A 16,281-nucleotide genomic window follows, 5' to 3' on the forward strand; every position below is an offset into this window, starting at 1 on the left:
GGTTAGCTTGACACACTAGCCCGGATGCTACACAATATTGATCCCGAGTTTTTTTTTTTTTAAAAAAACACAGTACTAGCAGAGGAGATGGTGCTTGTGCTCTACAACGTCCCGTTATTGTGTGTGAGCACTCGCCCATGTATTGGCTTCGTCTAACCAGAAGTTTTGCTCCAAAAATGAGACAGATCCTTGTATTGAAAATCACGATATGTCTCCTTAGATAGGCTTACGGTGATCCCAATGACTGTCTATCAATGCCAATGAATTAACCCCTCTCCTGCGATACGTGAGGGTCCGTACCGACCCTTGCCAGCTTTAGGTAAGAAGATTTTTTTTTTTTTTGACCTGCTCGAAGTGAAATTGTGCTTTGATCTTATAAAAAACAATAAATGCACACGTGTGGATTCATATCAGTGCTTCGAAGGTAACTACTGTACAGCTTATTTTTTTTTTTTTTTAACATTAAGACAATATTCATTTACAAGTGTTTTCAAGTCACTGCTTAGGCGAAGGCCGCTGACGAGGAGCTCCAGAAGCACCACTTGCGCTTAGAGCGATGTTTGTTAAGGACGTTGTCTTCCTTCTCCCGCTCCTTCTTCACCCTCTGGTAATGGTCTTCTTCTTTTAAGTACCAAACTGGGGGCCAACGATGTCTTTCGAAATACTCCTGGTTTTCTGGAGGAAGAGAATATTAAGACGAGGCTTGTTAGAATATAAACGGGAATAGACATATGTCTTTAAAAAATGGCTGACTGCTCTACTGCTTTACTCTACTGCTATGAAAGGAAACTCCAGAAAAAAGGTGATGGTTTCATATAGCTAATCCAGCCAAGGAGTATATTCCCATCTCAGTAAAGGACGGCATAGTTCCAGGATATCCCATCACGCAATGATCGCCAGGAGTCCCCACCAATCTTGAGAATGAAGGTGCCACAGCATTGCATCCCCTCCATGGCGGCACTTCCAACTACATGTCTTTGCAAGAAACCACAGCCAGCTCCATTCGCTTAACCCCTTTATGACCTTGGGATTTTTTGTTTTTCCGTGTTCGTTTTTCACTCCCCTCCTTCCCAGAGCCATAACTTTTTTATTTTTCCATCAATTTGGCCATGTGAGGGCTTATTTTTTGCGGGACGAGTTATACTTTTAAACGACATGATTGGTTTTAGCAAGTCGTGTACTAGAAAACGGGAAAAAAATTCCAAGTGCGGTGAAATTGCAAAAAAAGTGCATTCCCACACTTGTTTTTTGTTTGGCTTTTTTTCTAGGTTCACTAAATGCTAAAACTCACCTGACATTATGATTCTCCAGGTCAGTACGAGTTCATAGACACCTAACATGACTAGGTTATTTTTTACCTAAGTGGTGAAAAAAATTTCCAAACTTTGCTAGAAAAAAAAAAAAAATTGCGCCATTTTACGATACTCGTAGCGTCTCCATTTTTCGTGATCTGGGGTCGGTTGAGGGCTTATTTTTTGCGTGCCGAGATGACGTTTTTAATGATAGCATTTTGGTGCAGATACGTTCTTTTGATCGCCCGTTATTGCATTTTAATGCAATGTCGCAGCGACCAAAAAAACGTAATTCTGGCGTTTTGAATTTTTTTCTCGCTACGCCATTTAGCGATCAGGTTAATGCTTTTTTTAATTGATAGATTGAGCGATTCTGAACGCGGCGATACCAAATATGTGTAGATTTGATTTTTTTTTAATTGATTTATTTTGATTGGGGTGAAAGGGGGGTGATTTAAACTTTTATATTTTTTTTATTTTTTTCACATTTTTTTTTACTTTTTTTTTTTACTTTTGCCATGCTTCAATAGCCTCCATGGGAGGCTAGAAGCAGGCACAGCATGATCGGCTCTGCGACATAGCAGCGATCTGCTCTTCGCTGCTATGTAGCAGAAAATCAGGTGTGCTGTGAGCGCCGACCACAGGGGGGCGCTCACAGCCACCGGTGATCAGTAACCATAGAGGTCTTAAGGACCTCTATGGTTACAATACTGAAGCATCGCCGACCTCCGATCATGTGACGGGGGTCGGCGATGCCGTCATTTCCGGCCGCCCGGCCGGAAACGGTAGTTAAATGCCGCTGTCTGCGTTTGACAGCGGCATTTAACTAGTTAATAGGCGCGGGCAGATCGCGATTCTGCCCGCGCCTATTACGGGCACATGTCAGCTGTTCAAAACAGCTGACATGTCCCGGCTTTGATGCGGGCTCACCGCCGGAGCCCGCATCAAAGCGGGGCTTCTGACCTCGGTTGTACTATCCCGTCCGAGGTCAGAAAGGGGTTAAAGTAATAATAATAATAATCTTTATTTTTATATAAAGTAGCACTCTCATCTGATTTTTCTCTTAATATATTAAACTGTGTGCTGTGCACTTACAATTGCTAATTTTGCCTTTCTACCTGGTTCAGTCTTCTCTTTTCCATTAGGTCTATGACGTCACGTGATTAAAAACTGAATACCGACTCCTTCTAAGCTCTATGTAGAAACACGAGGTCGATTTTTCCCCTGTATGAGTCATAAGTCACTGCAAAAATCCCTGGCAGGGGAAGGAGGGAGCAGCTGGGTCAGGAGTTGAAGAGAGGAATGATAAATGCAGGGACAAAAGACTTCCTGTTTCTACAGAGAACATAGAAATAGAGGAATTTACTGGGTAGAAAGGTAAAATGAGCAATTGTAAGTACACAGTGCTGTATAACATGATGATTGCAATATATTAAGAGGATAAAAAGTTTAATGGGAGGAGGAGTGCTGCTTTAACTACATTTTTGTTGCAGCAGATGGTCGCGAATGCCCATGTGCAAACAGTGACAAGGCTGTAGCGCCATTATTAACTGAGATAACAATGCCCCTTTAAATTTGATTTTTTAATAAAATACTTATTTTCCAATCTGCTTTCTGTATCTTTCTAGAAGTTTTCAAGATTTCTGTTTGAAGTCAGTAAAAAGAAACTTTGATGGTTTCACTGTACCGGTCATGCGATGGACACAATACCACAAATACCAGGCTGACTGCGCTCTGATGACACTAATCTGACATTTCTATGTCCATTACATGACACTCTTAATAACTGGGAGGAATTGAAAAGTATATACCATACACAAAGAAATATCAAATCAGGACCTGCGACTGGTAAGGGTATGTTCACAGAGTATTTTGATGCTGATTTTGAAGTCTATTTTTTAAAATGAAAAGTAAAGAGTTAAATAATTGCCATTAGATTTTCCGTCATGTCTTCTTTACAGACTGAGCGCATTTGGTCACCTGATATTCCCAGACATGGACCTGATAGTTGCATTGAGCAGAAATATCAGAAAGTGTGTTGCTAGCTTTATGGCACCAGATGTTGTGAGAGTGAAGAAAAATGAGTACGCTGAAAATGAAAACCATCGGAAATAGTGGAGAAATCACCTTGACAGATGGACATTTGCAGGAGAGGTTAAAAATAGAAATTATGGCTCGTCTACTGAGGGAAGTAGAGCAAAAATGATCCAAACCACCGATTACAAGAAATAAGCATATGAGCAAAAAAGATACAATGTTACTAATATTATTTTGTGTAACTCGGCCGTTACCATGTGACCATATGTGGAGCTTCCCTTAACATATAGTCATACGCTTACATACACTGTGAATAACCTACTGTATACACGGAGAAGTACCAACCGTATACACTGAGGAGGACCTACTATATACATGGAGAAGTACCTACTATATACACTGAGGAGGACCTACTATATACACTGAGGAAGACCTACTGTATATACAGAGGAGGACCTACTGTATACACTGAGGAGGACCTACTGTATACATGGAGAAGTACCTACTATATACACTGAGGAGGACCTACTGTATACATGGAGAAGAACCTACTATATACACTGAGGAGGACCTACTGTATACACTGAGGAGGACCTACTGTATACATGGAGAAGTACCTACTATATACACTGAGGAGGACCTACTGTATACATGGAGAAGAACCTACTATATACACTGAGGAGGACCTACTGTATACATGGAGAAGAACCTACTATATACACTGAGGAGGACCTACTGTATACATGGAGAAGTACCTACTATATACACTGAGGAGGACCTACTGTATACACTGAGGAGGACCTACTGTATACATGGAGAAGAACCTACTATATACACTGAGGAGGACCTACTGTATACATGGAGAAGTACCTACTATATACACTGAGGAGGACCTACTGTATACATGGAGAAGTACCTACTATATACACTGAGGAGGACCTACTGTATACATGGAGAAGTACCTACTATATACACTGAGGAGGACCTACTGTATACACTGAGGAGGACCTACTGTATACATGGAGAAGAACCTACTATATACACTGAGGAGGACCTACTATATACACTGAGGAGGACCTACTGTATACATGGAGAAGTACCTACTATATACACTGAGGAGGACCTACTGTATACACTGAGGAGGACCTACTGTATACATGGAGAAGTACCTACTATATACACTGAGGAGGACCTACTGTATACATGGAGAAGTACCTACTATATACACTGAGGAGGACCTACTGTATACATGGAGAAGTACCTACTATATACACTGAGGAGGACCTACTGTATACACTGAGGAGGACCTACTGTATACATGGAGAAGTACCTACTATATACACTGAGGAGGACCTACTGTATACATGGAGAAGTACCTACTATATACACTGAGGAGGACCTACTGTATACACTGAGGAGGACCTACTATATACACTGAGGAGGAACTACTGTATACACGGAGAAGAACCTACTATATACACTGAGGAGGACCTACTATATACACTGAGGAAGACCTACTGTATATACAGAGGAGGACCTACTATATACACTGAGGAGGAACTACTGTATACACTGAGGAAGACCTACTGTATATACAGAGGAGGACCTACTATATACACTGAGGAGGACCTACTGTATCCACTGAGGAGGACCTACTATATACACTGAGGAGGACCTATTGTATACACTGAGGAGGACCTACTGTATATACAGAGGAGGACCTACTATATATACAGAGGAGGACCTACTGTATACACGGAGAAGTACCTACTATATACACTGAGGAGGACCTACTGTATCCACTGAGGAGGACCTACTATATACACTGAGGAGGACCTACTGTATACACTGAGGAGGACCTACTGTATATACAGAGGAGGACCTACTATATATACAGAGGAGGACCTACTGTATACACGGAGAAGTACCTACTATATACACTGAGGAGGACCTACTGTATATACAGAGGAGGACCTACTGTATACACGGAGAAGTACCTACTATATACACTGAGGAGGACCTACTGTATACATGGAGAAGTACCTACTATATACACTGAGGAGGACCTACTGTATACACTGAGGAGGACCTACTATATACACTGAGGAAGACCTACTGTATATACAGAGGAGGACCTACTATATACACTGAGGAGGACCTACTGTATACACTGAGGAAGACCTACTGTATATACAGAGGAGGACCTACTATATACACTGAGGAGGACCTACTGTATACACTGAGGAGGACCTACTATATACACTGAGGAGGACCTATTGTATACACTGAGGAGGACCTACTGTATATACAGAGGAGGACCTACTATATACACTGAGGAGGACCTACTGTATACACTGAGGAGGACCTACTATATACACTGAGGAGGACCTACTATATACACTGAGGAAGACCTACTGTATATACAGAGGAGGACCTACTGTATACACGGAGAAGTACCTACTATATACACTGAGGAGGACCTACTGTATACATGGAGAAGAACCTACTATATACACTGAGGAGGACCTACTGTATACACTGAGGAGGACCTACTATATACACTGAGGAAGACCTACTGTATATACAGAGGAGGACCTACTATATACACTGAGGAGGACCTACTGTATACACTGAGGAAGACCTACTGTATATACAGAGGAGGACCTACTATATACACTGAGGAGGACCTACTGTATACACTGAGGAGGACCTACTATATACACCGAGGAAGACCTACTGTATATACAGAGGCGGACCTACTGTATACACTGAGGAGGACCTACTGTATATACAGAGGAGGACCTACTGTATACATGGAGAAGTACCTACTATATACACTGAGGAGGACCTACTGTATACACTGAGGAGGACCTACTATATACACTGAGGAAGACCTACTGTATATACAGAGGAGGACCTACTGTATACACTGAGTAAGACCTACTGTATATACAGAGGAGGACCTACTGTATACACTGAGGAGGACCTACTGTGTATACAGAGGAGGACCTACTGTATAAATGGAGAAGTACCTACTATATACACTGAGGAGGACCTACTGTATACACTGAGGAGGACCTACTGTATACACTGAGGAGGACCTACTATATACACTGAGGACCTACTGTATACACTGAGGAGGACCTACTGTATACACTGAGGAGGACCTACTGTATACATGGAGAAGTACCAACCGTACACACAGAGGAGGACCTACTGTATACACGGAGAAGTACCTACTATATTCACTGAGGAGGACCTACTGTATACAAGGAGAAGTACCTACTATATACACTGAGGAGGACCTACTGTATACACGGAGAAGTACCTCCTGTATACACTGAGGAGGACCTACTGTATACACGGAGAAGTACCTACTATATACACTGAGGAGGACCTACTGTATACATGGAGAAGTACCAACCGTACACACAGAGGACCACCTACTGTATACACGGAGAAGTACCTACTGTATAAGCTGAGGAGGACCTACTGTATACACTGAGGAGGACCTACTGTATACACGGAGAAGTACCTACTGTATACACGGAGAAGTACCTACTGTATACACTGAGGAGGACCTACTGTATACACAGAGGAGGACCTACTGTATACACTGAGGAGGACCTACTGTCGACACTGAGGAGGACCTACTGTATACACTGAGGAGGACTTACTATATACACTGAGGAGGACCTACTGTATACACAGAGGAGGACCTACTGTATACACTGAGGAGGACCTACTGTATACACTGAGGAGGACCTACTGTATACACTGAGGAGGACCTACTGAATACACAGAGAAGTACCAACCGTATACACTGAGGAGGACCTACTGTATACATGGAGAAGTACCAACCGTACACACAGAGGAGGACCTACTGTATACACTGAGGAGGACCTACTGTATACACGGAGAAGTACCTACTATATACACTGAGGAGGACCTACTGTATACACAGAGGAGGACCTACTGTATACACTGAGGAGGACCTACTGTATACACAGAGGAGGACCTACTGTATACACTGAGGAGGACCTACTGTATACACTGAGGAGGACTTACTGTATACACGGAGAAGTACCAACCGTATACACAGAGGAGGACCTACTGTATACACGGAGAAGTACCTACTATATACACTGAGGAGGACCTACTGTATACACAGAGGAGGACCTACTGTATGCACTGAGGAGGACTTACTGTATACACGGAGAAGTACCAACCATATACACTGAGGAGGACCTACTGTATACACTGAGGAGGACTTACTGTATACACAGAGAAGTACCAACCGTATACACTGAGGAGGACCTACTGTATACACGGAGAAGTACCTACTATATACACAGAGGAGGACCTACTGTATACACTGAGGAGGACTTACTATATACACAGAGAAGTACCAACCGTATGCACAGAGGACCTACTGTATATACAGAGGAGGACTTACTGTATACACAGACAAGTATCAACCGTATACACAGAGAAGGACCTACTGTATATACAGAGGAGGACCTACTGTATACACTGAGGAGGACCTACTTTATACACAGAGGAGGACCTACTGTATACACTGAGGAGGATCTACTGTATACACAGAGGAGGACCTACTGTATACACGGAGAAGTACCTACTGTATACACTGAGGAGGATCTACTGTATACATAGAGGAGGACCTACTGTATACACGGAGAAGTACCTACTGTATACACTGAGGAGGATCTACTGTATACACAGAGGAGGACCTACTGTATACACGGAGAAGTACCTACTATATACACTGAGGAGGACCTACTGTATACACAGAGGAGGATCTACTGTATACACTGAGGAGGATCTACTGTATACACAGAGGAGGACCTACTGTATACACAGAGGAGGATCTACTGTATACACAGAGGAGGACCTACTGTATACACAGAGGAGGATCTACCGTTTACACAGAGGAGGACCTACTGTATACACTGAGGAGGATTTACTGTGTACACAGAGGAGGACTTACTGTATACATGAAGTACCTACTGTATAAATGTAGAAGTACCTACTGTATACACTGAAGAGCACCTACTGTATACACTGAGAATTATGTACTGTATACACTGAGAATTATGTACTGTATACACTGAGAAGTACCTACCTGCTGATTTCGACTTGATGTCTTTTCTGAATTTCGAGCAGACACTGTTGTAATTGGTACAGATGTGGTGCAGGCACCAGGCCGCCAGCTGATGGGCATTGTGAAACTGTAAGAAAGAATGTGCAAAGTCATATAAGTGTGTACCCTAAAATATTATTTGTTATCAAGTACACTGTAAATCACACAGCCCATTACATGGGATCTGCCATTAAAGGGAACCTGTCACCCCGTTTTTTGAGATTGAGCTATAAATACTGTTAAATAGGGCCTGCGCTGTGTGTTCCTATAGTGTATGTAGTGTACCCCGATTCCCCATGTATGCTGAGAAATAACTTACCAAAGTCGCCGTTTTCGCCTGTCAATCAGGCTGGTCAGGTCGGGAGGGCGTGGTGACATCGGTGGTTCTTCCTCAGCTTTACGTTGGTGGCGTAGTGGCGTAGTGGTGAAGACACAGCGCGCGATCTGCGCTGTCATCCCTTTCGTCGGTGGGGGCGGCCATCTTCCTGGGGCCGCGCGTGCGCAGATCGAGTGCTCTGCTGCACGGGGCTTCAGGAAAATGGCCGCGGGATGCCGCGCGTGCGCATTAGAGATCGCGGCGGCCATTTTCCCAAAGCCGAGTTTGCATCTCGGCTTTGGGAAAATGGCCGCCGCGATCTCTAATGCGCACGCGCGGCATCCCGCGGCCATTTTCCTGAAGCCCCGTGCAGCAGAGCACTCGATCTGCGCACGCGCGGCCCCAGGAAGATGGCCGCCCCCACCGACGAAAGGGATGACAGCGCAGATCGCGCGCTGTGTCTTCACCACTACGCCACTACGCCACCAACGTAAAGCTGAGGAAGAACCACCGATGTCACCACGCCCTCCCGACCTGACCAGCCTGATTGACAGGCGAAAACGGCGACTTTGGTAAGTTATTTCTCAGCATACATGGGGAATCGGGGTACACTACATACACTATAGGAACACACAGCGCAGGCCCTATTTAACAGTATTTATAGCTCAATCTCAAAAAACGGGGTGACAGGTTCCCTTTAAACAGCTCCAAGGGAACGAGTCATCGAAAAATGAAATCAGCTTTTGTGTTAAATGAAAGATACATATTTTAAATGATTTATGTTTTTTGTTTATTTTTTCTTATTACAATATATATATAAAAGATCTTGCAAATTTCACACTGGGCATTAAGCTCAATACTAGACTCATACTTCCTATTCTTTTTCAGCAGCAAAGTTGGCAAAGGCATCAATACTCTATAATGGATGTTATCTGTCATGGTAATGATAATGACACAGCAGAAAAGTTATCTGTACAGAACAGGAAGTATGGGTCTAGTATTGAGCTTAGTGAATATTGCAACTTTTCTGTTTTTTTTTTTATAGATAGTGATATTTAAATTAAAAACAATCAATTAAAAAAAAACCTCATTTAACATAAAATCCTAAATGATATTTACAGATTGCTACGGAAGTAAGAGTTAACATCATGTCTGTGCCTGTTATGAATATCTATGTCTCTCTCATCCGATCAACACAATTCCAGGACTGCCTGATCTTTAGCCAAGATAATCTCTGCTGAAAGCTAACGCCATTACATCTGCTCTGCTGTCCCTGCCTCTGGTGCTTATCCAGTAATATCCTGTGTGCCTGATGGAACAGGACCAGAACACAAACCTGAGCAATTTCCAGATAGGTCAGCACTTCCTGATCGATATCCACCGCATTCATCGCAGCCTTGGTCAGCTCCTGCACAGCATGCTGTTCTGCAGGACAAAGCACATTTTACCCTCGATGACAACCATTATAAATTACTAGATGGCAGCCCGATTCTAAAGAATCGGGAGTCTAGAATCCATATATACTTTATTTATTCAAATGTAAGAATAATACAATTAATAAATAATAGTAAGAAAGAACAAAAAATGGCTGCAGTTACCAGCTCTTGACAATTCTTGTTATTTAAGAAATTGCTGGGCAATAATGGACAATGTCCTTATGTGGCAAATAATAGAGCAATATACCCAATGTGGCAAAGAAGAGGTTAATAAACGGCAGTCTCTCAGTATAACAGTCAGTGAATAATAGGCAGTATATGGAGAAAACACCAAACAAAAGTTCAAAATTGGTGTGAAAATGTCACTGAACCACTTCACAACTAAATATATATAGTTTTGGTAAATGGTATTATCATTTTTTTGACGAAATTCGGCAGGAGCTTGAAGAGCAACGTCACTGGGCCTGCCTCCACGCAGTAGAAACTTGCTGTGAGGTAAAAATTCAAAAATCACACCAAAATGGCGGGCGGAGTGTGTCACAGTACGGCACATTTCTGATTGGTCGCTCGCAGCAGGCGGCAACCAATCAGACACTGGACACTGTTGACGTCACTTATCTCCGGACATTATCTCCGGACATTAGCTCCGGACAGGAAGTTGGCACAAATTGCAGGAAGTAGTATTCTAGGCAATTATATATTAGATAGAAATTGTTCTGGCCATCGAGAAATACATGCAAAGCAGATTCTATTAACACTCTACATACAATAGGACTTTAAAAATCAGCTAGAATTAAAATATGGGTGCGCATTAAAAAGTTATTAAATAATATAGAACAGAGGAAACGGGTGGGTTAATGATAGCACTGTAAGCTGTACAGCTGGCTGGGAGTTGTAGTGCATTTTTACATACATGTTACCCGTTCTATCATAGGCTTAAACAACTATAAAAAAGTATCTATTGATGGGGTGCCTAGTGTTGGACCCCCATCGATTTGATAATCTATTCTACGGATAAGTCATCCACTATTCCTATAATATTTCAGTTTACTGCACTGAATTCCTACAGCCGCATTACAGTACAAATGGGAACTGCAGCTCAGAAGGTAGACAACGTAATCAATCCTGAGGCCCCTTACCAGTGAGAGCCACCAAACGTGGAAGGCAGATTCTGTTTGCCAGCGCAATCAGCTCCAGTGGGTCCATGTCCGATGTGCACGACAGCTGCTTGGTGTAGAGATAGTCTAACACAGATTGCATTGAAGATTTGCTTACATTAGGTAGGACGACCTGCAAACAAGTACAAAACTCTCAATAAGCAACCATCCGATCAGAATAAATTAAGCCACAAATTTAATATTATTCCTCTCTCATTGATCTGATGTCACCTGTAAACTTTAATGGGGAGTCTATCTGCACAAAATGACTGTTCACAGCAAGCACAGGCGCTCAGTGCACCTTCCCAACTATGGCAGTGAAAAGTTCAACGCACCTTCCCACCTATGGGAGCACACAGCTCAGCACACCTTCCCACCTATGGGAGCACACAGCTTAGCACACCTTCCCACCTATGGGAGCACACAGCTCAGCACACCTTCCCACCTATGGGAGCACACAGCTCAGCACACCTTCCCACCTATGGGAGCACACAGCTCAGCACACCTTCCCACCTATGGGAGCACACAGCTCAGCACACCTTCCCACCTATGGGAGCACACAGCTCAGCACACCTTCCCACCTATGGGAGCACACAGCTTAGCACACCTTCCCACCTATGGGAGCACACAGCTCAGCACACCTTCCCACCTATGGGAGCACACAGCTCAGCACACCTTCCCACCTATGGGAGCACACAGCTTAGCACACCTTCCCACCTATGGGAGCACACAGCTCAGCACACCTTCCCACCTATGGGAGCACACAGCTTAGCACACCTTCCCACCTATGGGAGCACACAGCTCAGCACACCTTCCCACCTATGGGAGCACACAGCTCAGCACACCTTCCCACCTATGGGAGCACACAGCTCAGCACACCTTCCCACCTATGGGAGCACACAGCTCAGCACACCTTCCCACTTATGGGAGCACACAGCTCAGCACACCTTCCCACCTATGGGAGCACACAGCTCAGCACACCTTCCCACCTATGGAGCACACAGCTCAGCACACCTTCCTATCTATGGGAGCACACAGCTCAGCACACCTTCCCACCTATGGGAGAACACAGCTCAGTGCACCTTCCCACCTATGGAGTACACAGCTCAGCACACCTTCCCACCTATGGAGCACACAGCTCAGCACACCTTCCCACCTATGGAGTACACAGCTCAGCACACCTTCCTATCTATGGGAGCACACAGCTCAGCACACCTTCCCACCTATGGAGTACACAGCTCAGCACACCTTCCCACCTATGGAGTACACAGCTCAGCACACCTTCCCACCTATGGAGCACACAGCTCAGCACACCTTCCCACCTATGGAGCACACAGCTCAGCACACCTTCCCACCTATGTGAGCACACAGCTCAGCACACCTTCCCACCTATGGAGCACACAGCTCAGCACACCTTCCCACCTATGGAGCACACAGCTCAGCACACCTTCCCACCTATGGGAGCACACAGCTCAGCGCACCTTTCCACTAGGGAGCACACAGTTCAGCACACCTTCCCACCTATGGAGCACACAGCTCAGCACACCTTCCCACCTATGGGAGCACACAGCTCAGCAGACCTTCCCACTTATGGAAGTGCACAGTTCAATGCACCTTCCCCTTATGGGAGGGCACAGTTCAGCGCACCTTCCCCTTATGGGAGGGCACAGTTCAGCGCACCTTCCAACCTACATGTTTTTTATCTATCTCTGTCCCATTCTTCCTTAACAGACAGCTTTGGACTACAGGAGCTAGAGAAGAGAGAAGATAGATGGAAAACAAGTAGTTGGGAAATAGCAGTGAACTGCTCGGTACACCGCAACAAAGGTGCTCCGAGTAACATAGTAACATAGTAACATAGTTAGTAAGGCCGAAAAAAGACATTTGTCCATCCAGTTCAGCCTATATTCCATCATAATAAATCCCCAGATCTACGTCCTTCTACAGAACCTAATTGTATGATACAATATTGTTCTGCTCCAGGAAGACATCCAGGCCTCTCTTGAACCCCTCGACTGAGTTCGCCATCACCACCTCCTCAGGCAAGCAATTCCAGATTCTCACTGCCCTAACAGTAAAGAATCCTCTTCTATGTTGGTGGAAAAACCTTCTCTCCTCCAGACGCAAAGAATGCCCCCTTGTGCCCGTCACCTTCCTTGGTATAAACAGATCCTCAGCGAGATATTTGTATTGTCCCCTTATATACTTATACATGGTTATTAGATCGCCCCACAGAGTGCCTGTGCTTCTTTTGAACAGTCATTTTGTAAACCGGTCTCATGAGATCTCGATGTTTGCTTCCTTCTATTGACCCTTGGGACAATTCCTTTATCTATTACCTCCTAACAATTCAGTTCATCTGCAGAGGGGGGTTGTACTATGCAATAGCCAAAGGGCTGACCTCAAATTTAAATGGGTCCCATGACACGTGCCAATAGTATAGCGATCTGTACCTCTGTGTATAGTATTATGCATTGGCACAGAATATGCATACATCTATTAAAGGAGATGTCCCAAGATGGACACATGATAGCTAGAGGCCCCACCACTGGACCCTCACCAATCCCCTGCATGAATGGAGTAGTGCTTGCACAAAGTCTACAGTACTGACGGAGAAAGGGACTATGGCACTGGTCTATCTTTGTCAGTCTGAAGATATTGAGTAGAAAATCTTGAAAACCAGCACACATGGCACCGTTCTCCATTCAGGTGGTGGAACAATGGACCTCAAAGTTCATGATTGGTGATGGTCCTAGCAATAAGATAACATAATAACTATCGTATGGAGATCGGGTGTCAACTCCTTTAATAGATGTATTTTCACAGTAAAGATTGAAAGTGGTTTCCATGTTCCATTGCTGACCTCCTTAGCAATGACACTTATAAATGGGGCCCATGTTATTTTTTTTTGCTGGGGTCAGAGACTTTGTTGCAGAAGGTTACAGTTTAATAATGCAATGAATATATTCCAGGGGTGCATAACTATACAACAAGCAAAAAAGCTCCTATAAAGTAGTAAGAGCTGAAAAAACACCCTAATAAATGTATATACCTCATTATTCGCACTTTCCACAAATGAACCTCCAAACATTGCAGCCATCCACTCACAGCTACAGATTAGAAGCGGCTTATGGGCATTGATGCTTCCATCATCCAATTTAAATGTCACATCTGGAACCAAATATAGAAACATGATCACTAAGCCTGTAGCGGCACGGCTTCCAGGAACACAGGGAACGGTGTCAGAATAAGAGCAAAAGGCGGAGAGACCGTGCTATCGTTTCACAATGCTCCCGGGCATTAATGAAAGTGAGCGGAAGCCCCGCGAGGCGTCAGAAAATCATCCTTCTCCTGCTTATGCTTTTCATCATTAGCACGTAAAATGAAAATGGCTATATTTAACGCTATATCCTCGTGAAGGGAGGAAGGACTATTCTGTGTGTGATGAACGTAAATGTTACAGCAGCTTTACCGGCCACGTCACACATCTACTGTAGATATATAACTGAAGGTGTACGGGATGATGGCTGATACACTGGACAGCGCCCCCGTTCCTGCCTCTTCATAGGCACCTATTACATGCTAATCACCTCTTCCTTTCTTGGCCGAGAGAAATGTTGAGAATTCAGGTATACTTCATGTATAAAGGTGTCTATACACATAGAACTAAAGTCAACCGATACTGGCGTAACCACGCAACCGTCTACTGTGTAATGAGACCTTCCAGGTTGTCAAGGACGAGAAGGATTGTGTTCCATTCTCCCTATTAAAAACACATGCATATTGGATCGAGACCAGAGTTCATGTGTGTTGGAGGTTGAGCTGAGTGATGTGTATGGGCGCCTTGGAGTTAATAAAAATTAATGTGTCGGATAATATTAATAACAATTGCGCTACTGCCCCTTTACTGGCGATCCAGGCTGTTAGATGACCGCCGATCGGTAGTCATTTACTGGCCTCTTTTTACAAGACATCGCACAATCTACGCACACAGAACGATGGTCAATACGATCATTCTGCGCCTGTGGGACGTCGTGTTATCGGCAGCACATCATCTCTTTACATGGGGTGATGCGTAGCTGATGGCGAGGATTTTTAACTCTGACCAAACGACACCCGACAAACGAGTCTTTTAATTGTCCATCAGGTGATTGTCGATAAAACGCTGGTTGGCCAATAAATGGGTCATCCAAATGCATTAGACACTCTGTCACTGTCTGGACTAAAGTTTACTTTGTTTGAAATAATTTAATTTGATAGTTGGATTTAAGAGCTTTCATTCATAAATGATCATTTTCTTTTAAAGAACGTTCCCATTAAAGGGAATCTGTCACTATGTTTTGGCTACCTCATCTGAGAGCAGCGTAATGTAGAGAAAGAGACCCTGCTTCCAACGATGTGTCACTTAGTTTACTGGGTGCAGCAGTTGTGTCACAATCAGAGTTCTTAGATGTAACATGAAACTGAGCTAAGAAAGCTTCGCCGCCCACATTAAGTTATCTATGTACACTGTATATTGACAGTAAGCTGCTTATCATAGGAAGGGGCGGAGTCGGACCAGTGCTCACAAGGCAGCTAGTCACAGCAATGATAATCACCAGGTGATAAAACCTTCTCTGTAAGTAAACTACAGCACACAGCCTGATAAGTGACACATTACTGAATTCAGTGTTTTAACCTCTACCTCATGCTGTCCTTCGATTACCTGCTGACAGATTCCCTTTAAGACCATTTGTCCTTTGCTCAGTGTCATTGGATTCAATTGTGAACAACATCTGTGTACAGATCGTTCATCAGACCAAAGTACAACTGCTGCTAAGCCAACAACCTACTGTTACCTGATGTATATGGCCACCTTAGGTGTGTGCATTATAAGTTTATG

General features: G+C 43.9%; 1 protein-coding gene across 3 annotated transcripts in view; it reads right to left on the bottom strand.

Moving 5' to 3' along the window:
* Positions 1–342: 342 nt before the first annotated feature.
* Positions 343–16,281, bottom strand: part of RHOBTB1 (Rho related BTB domain containing 1) — an 87,441-nt gene continuing 71,502 nt past the window's right edge. For 2 of the 3 annotated variants that reach the window (XM_069753616.1, XM_069753615.1), the window contains exons 6-10: positions 14,452–14,570; positions 11,382–11,532; positions 10,143–10,231; positions 8,473–8,578; positions 372–675 (exon numbers count right to left, since the gene is read on the bottom strand). In XM_069753616.1, the coding sequence (XP_069609717.1) occupies positions 503–675; positions 8,473–8,578; positions 10,143–10,231; positions 11,382–11,532; positions 14,452–14,570 (638 nt within the window). In that variant the 3' untranslated portion in view covers positions 372–502. Of the gene's footprint in view, positions 676–8,472; positions 8,579–10,142; positions 10,232–11,381; positions 11,533–14,451; positions 14,571–16,281 lie in introns of all 3 variants that reach the window. The other variant, XM_069753614.1, reaches the window with a different exon arrangement.

The sequence above is a fragment of the Ranitomeya imitator genome, chromosome 2 (assembly GCF_032444005.1).
Source record: "Ranitomeya imitator isolate aRanImi1 chromosome 2, aRanImi1.pri, whole genome shotgun sequence".
In the NCBI taxonomy this organism is placed as follows: Eukaryota; Metazoa; Chordata; class Amphibia; order Anura; family Dendrobatidae; genus Ranitomeya; species Ranitomeya imitator.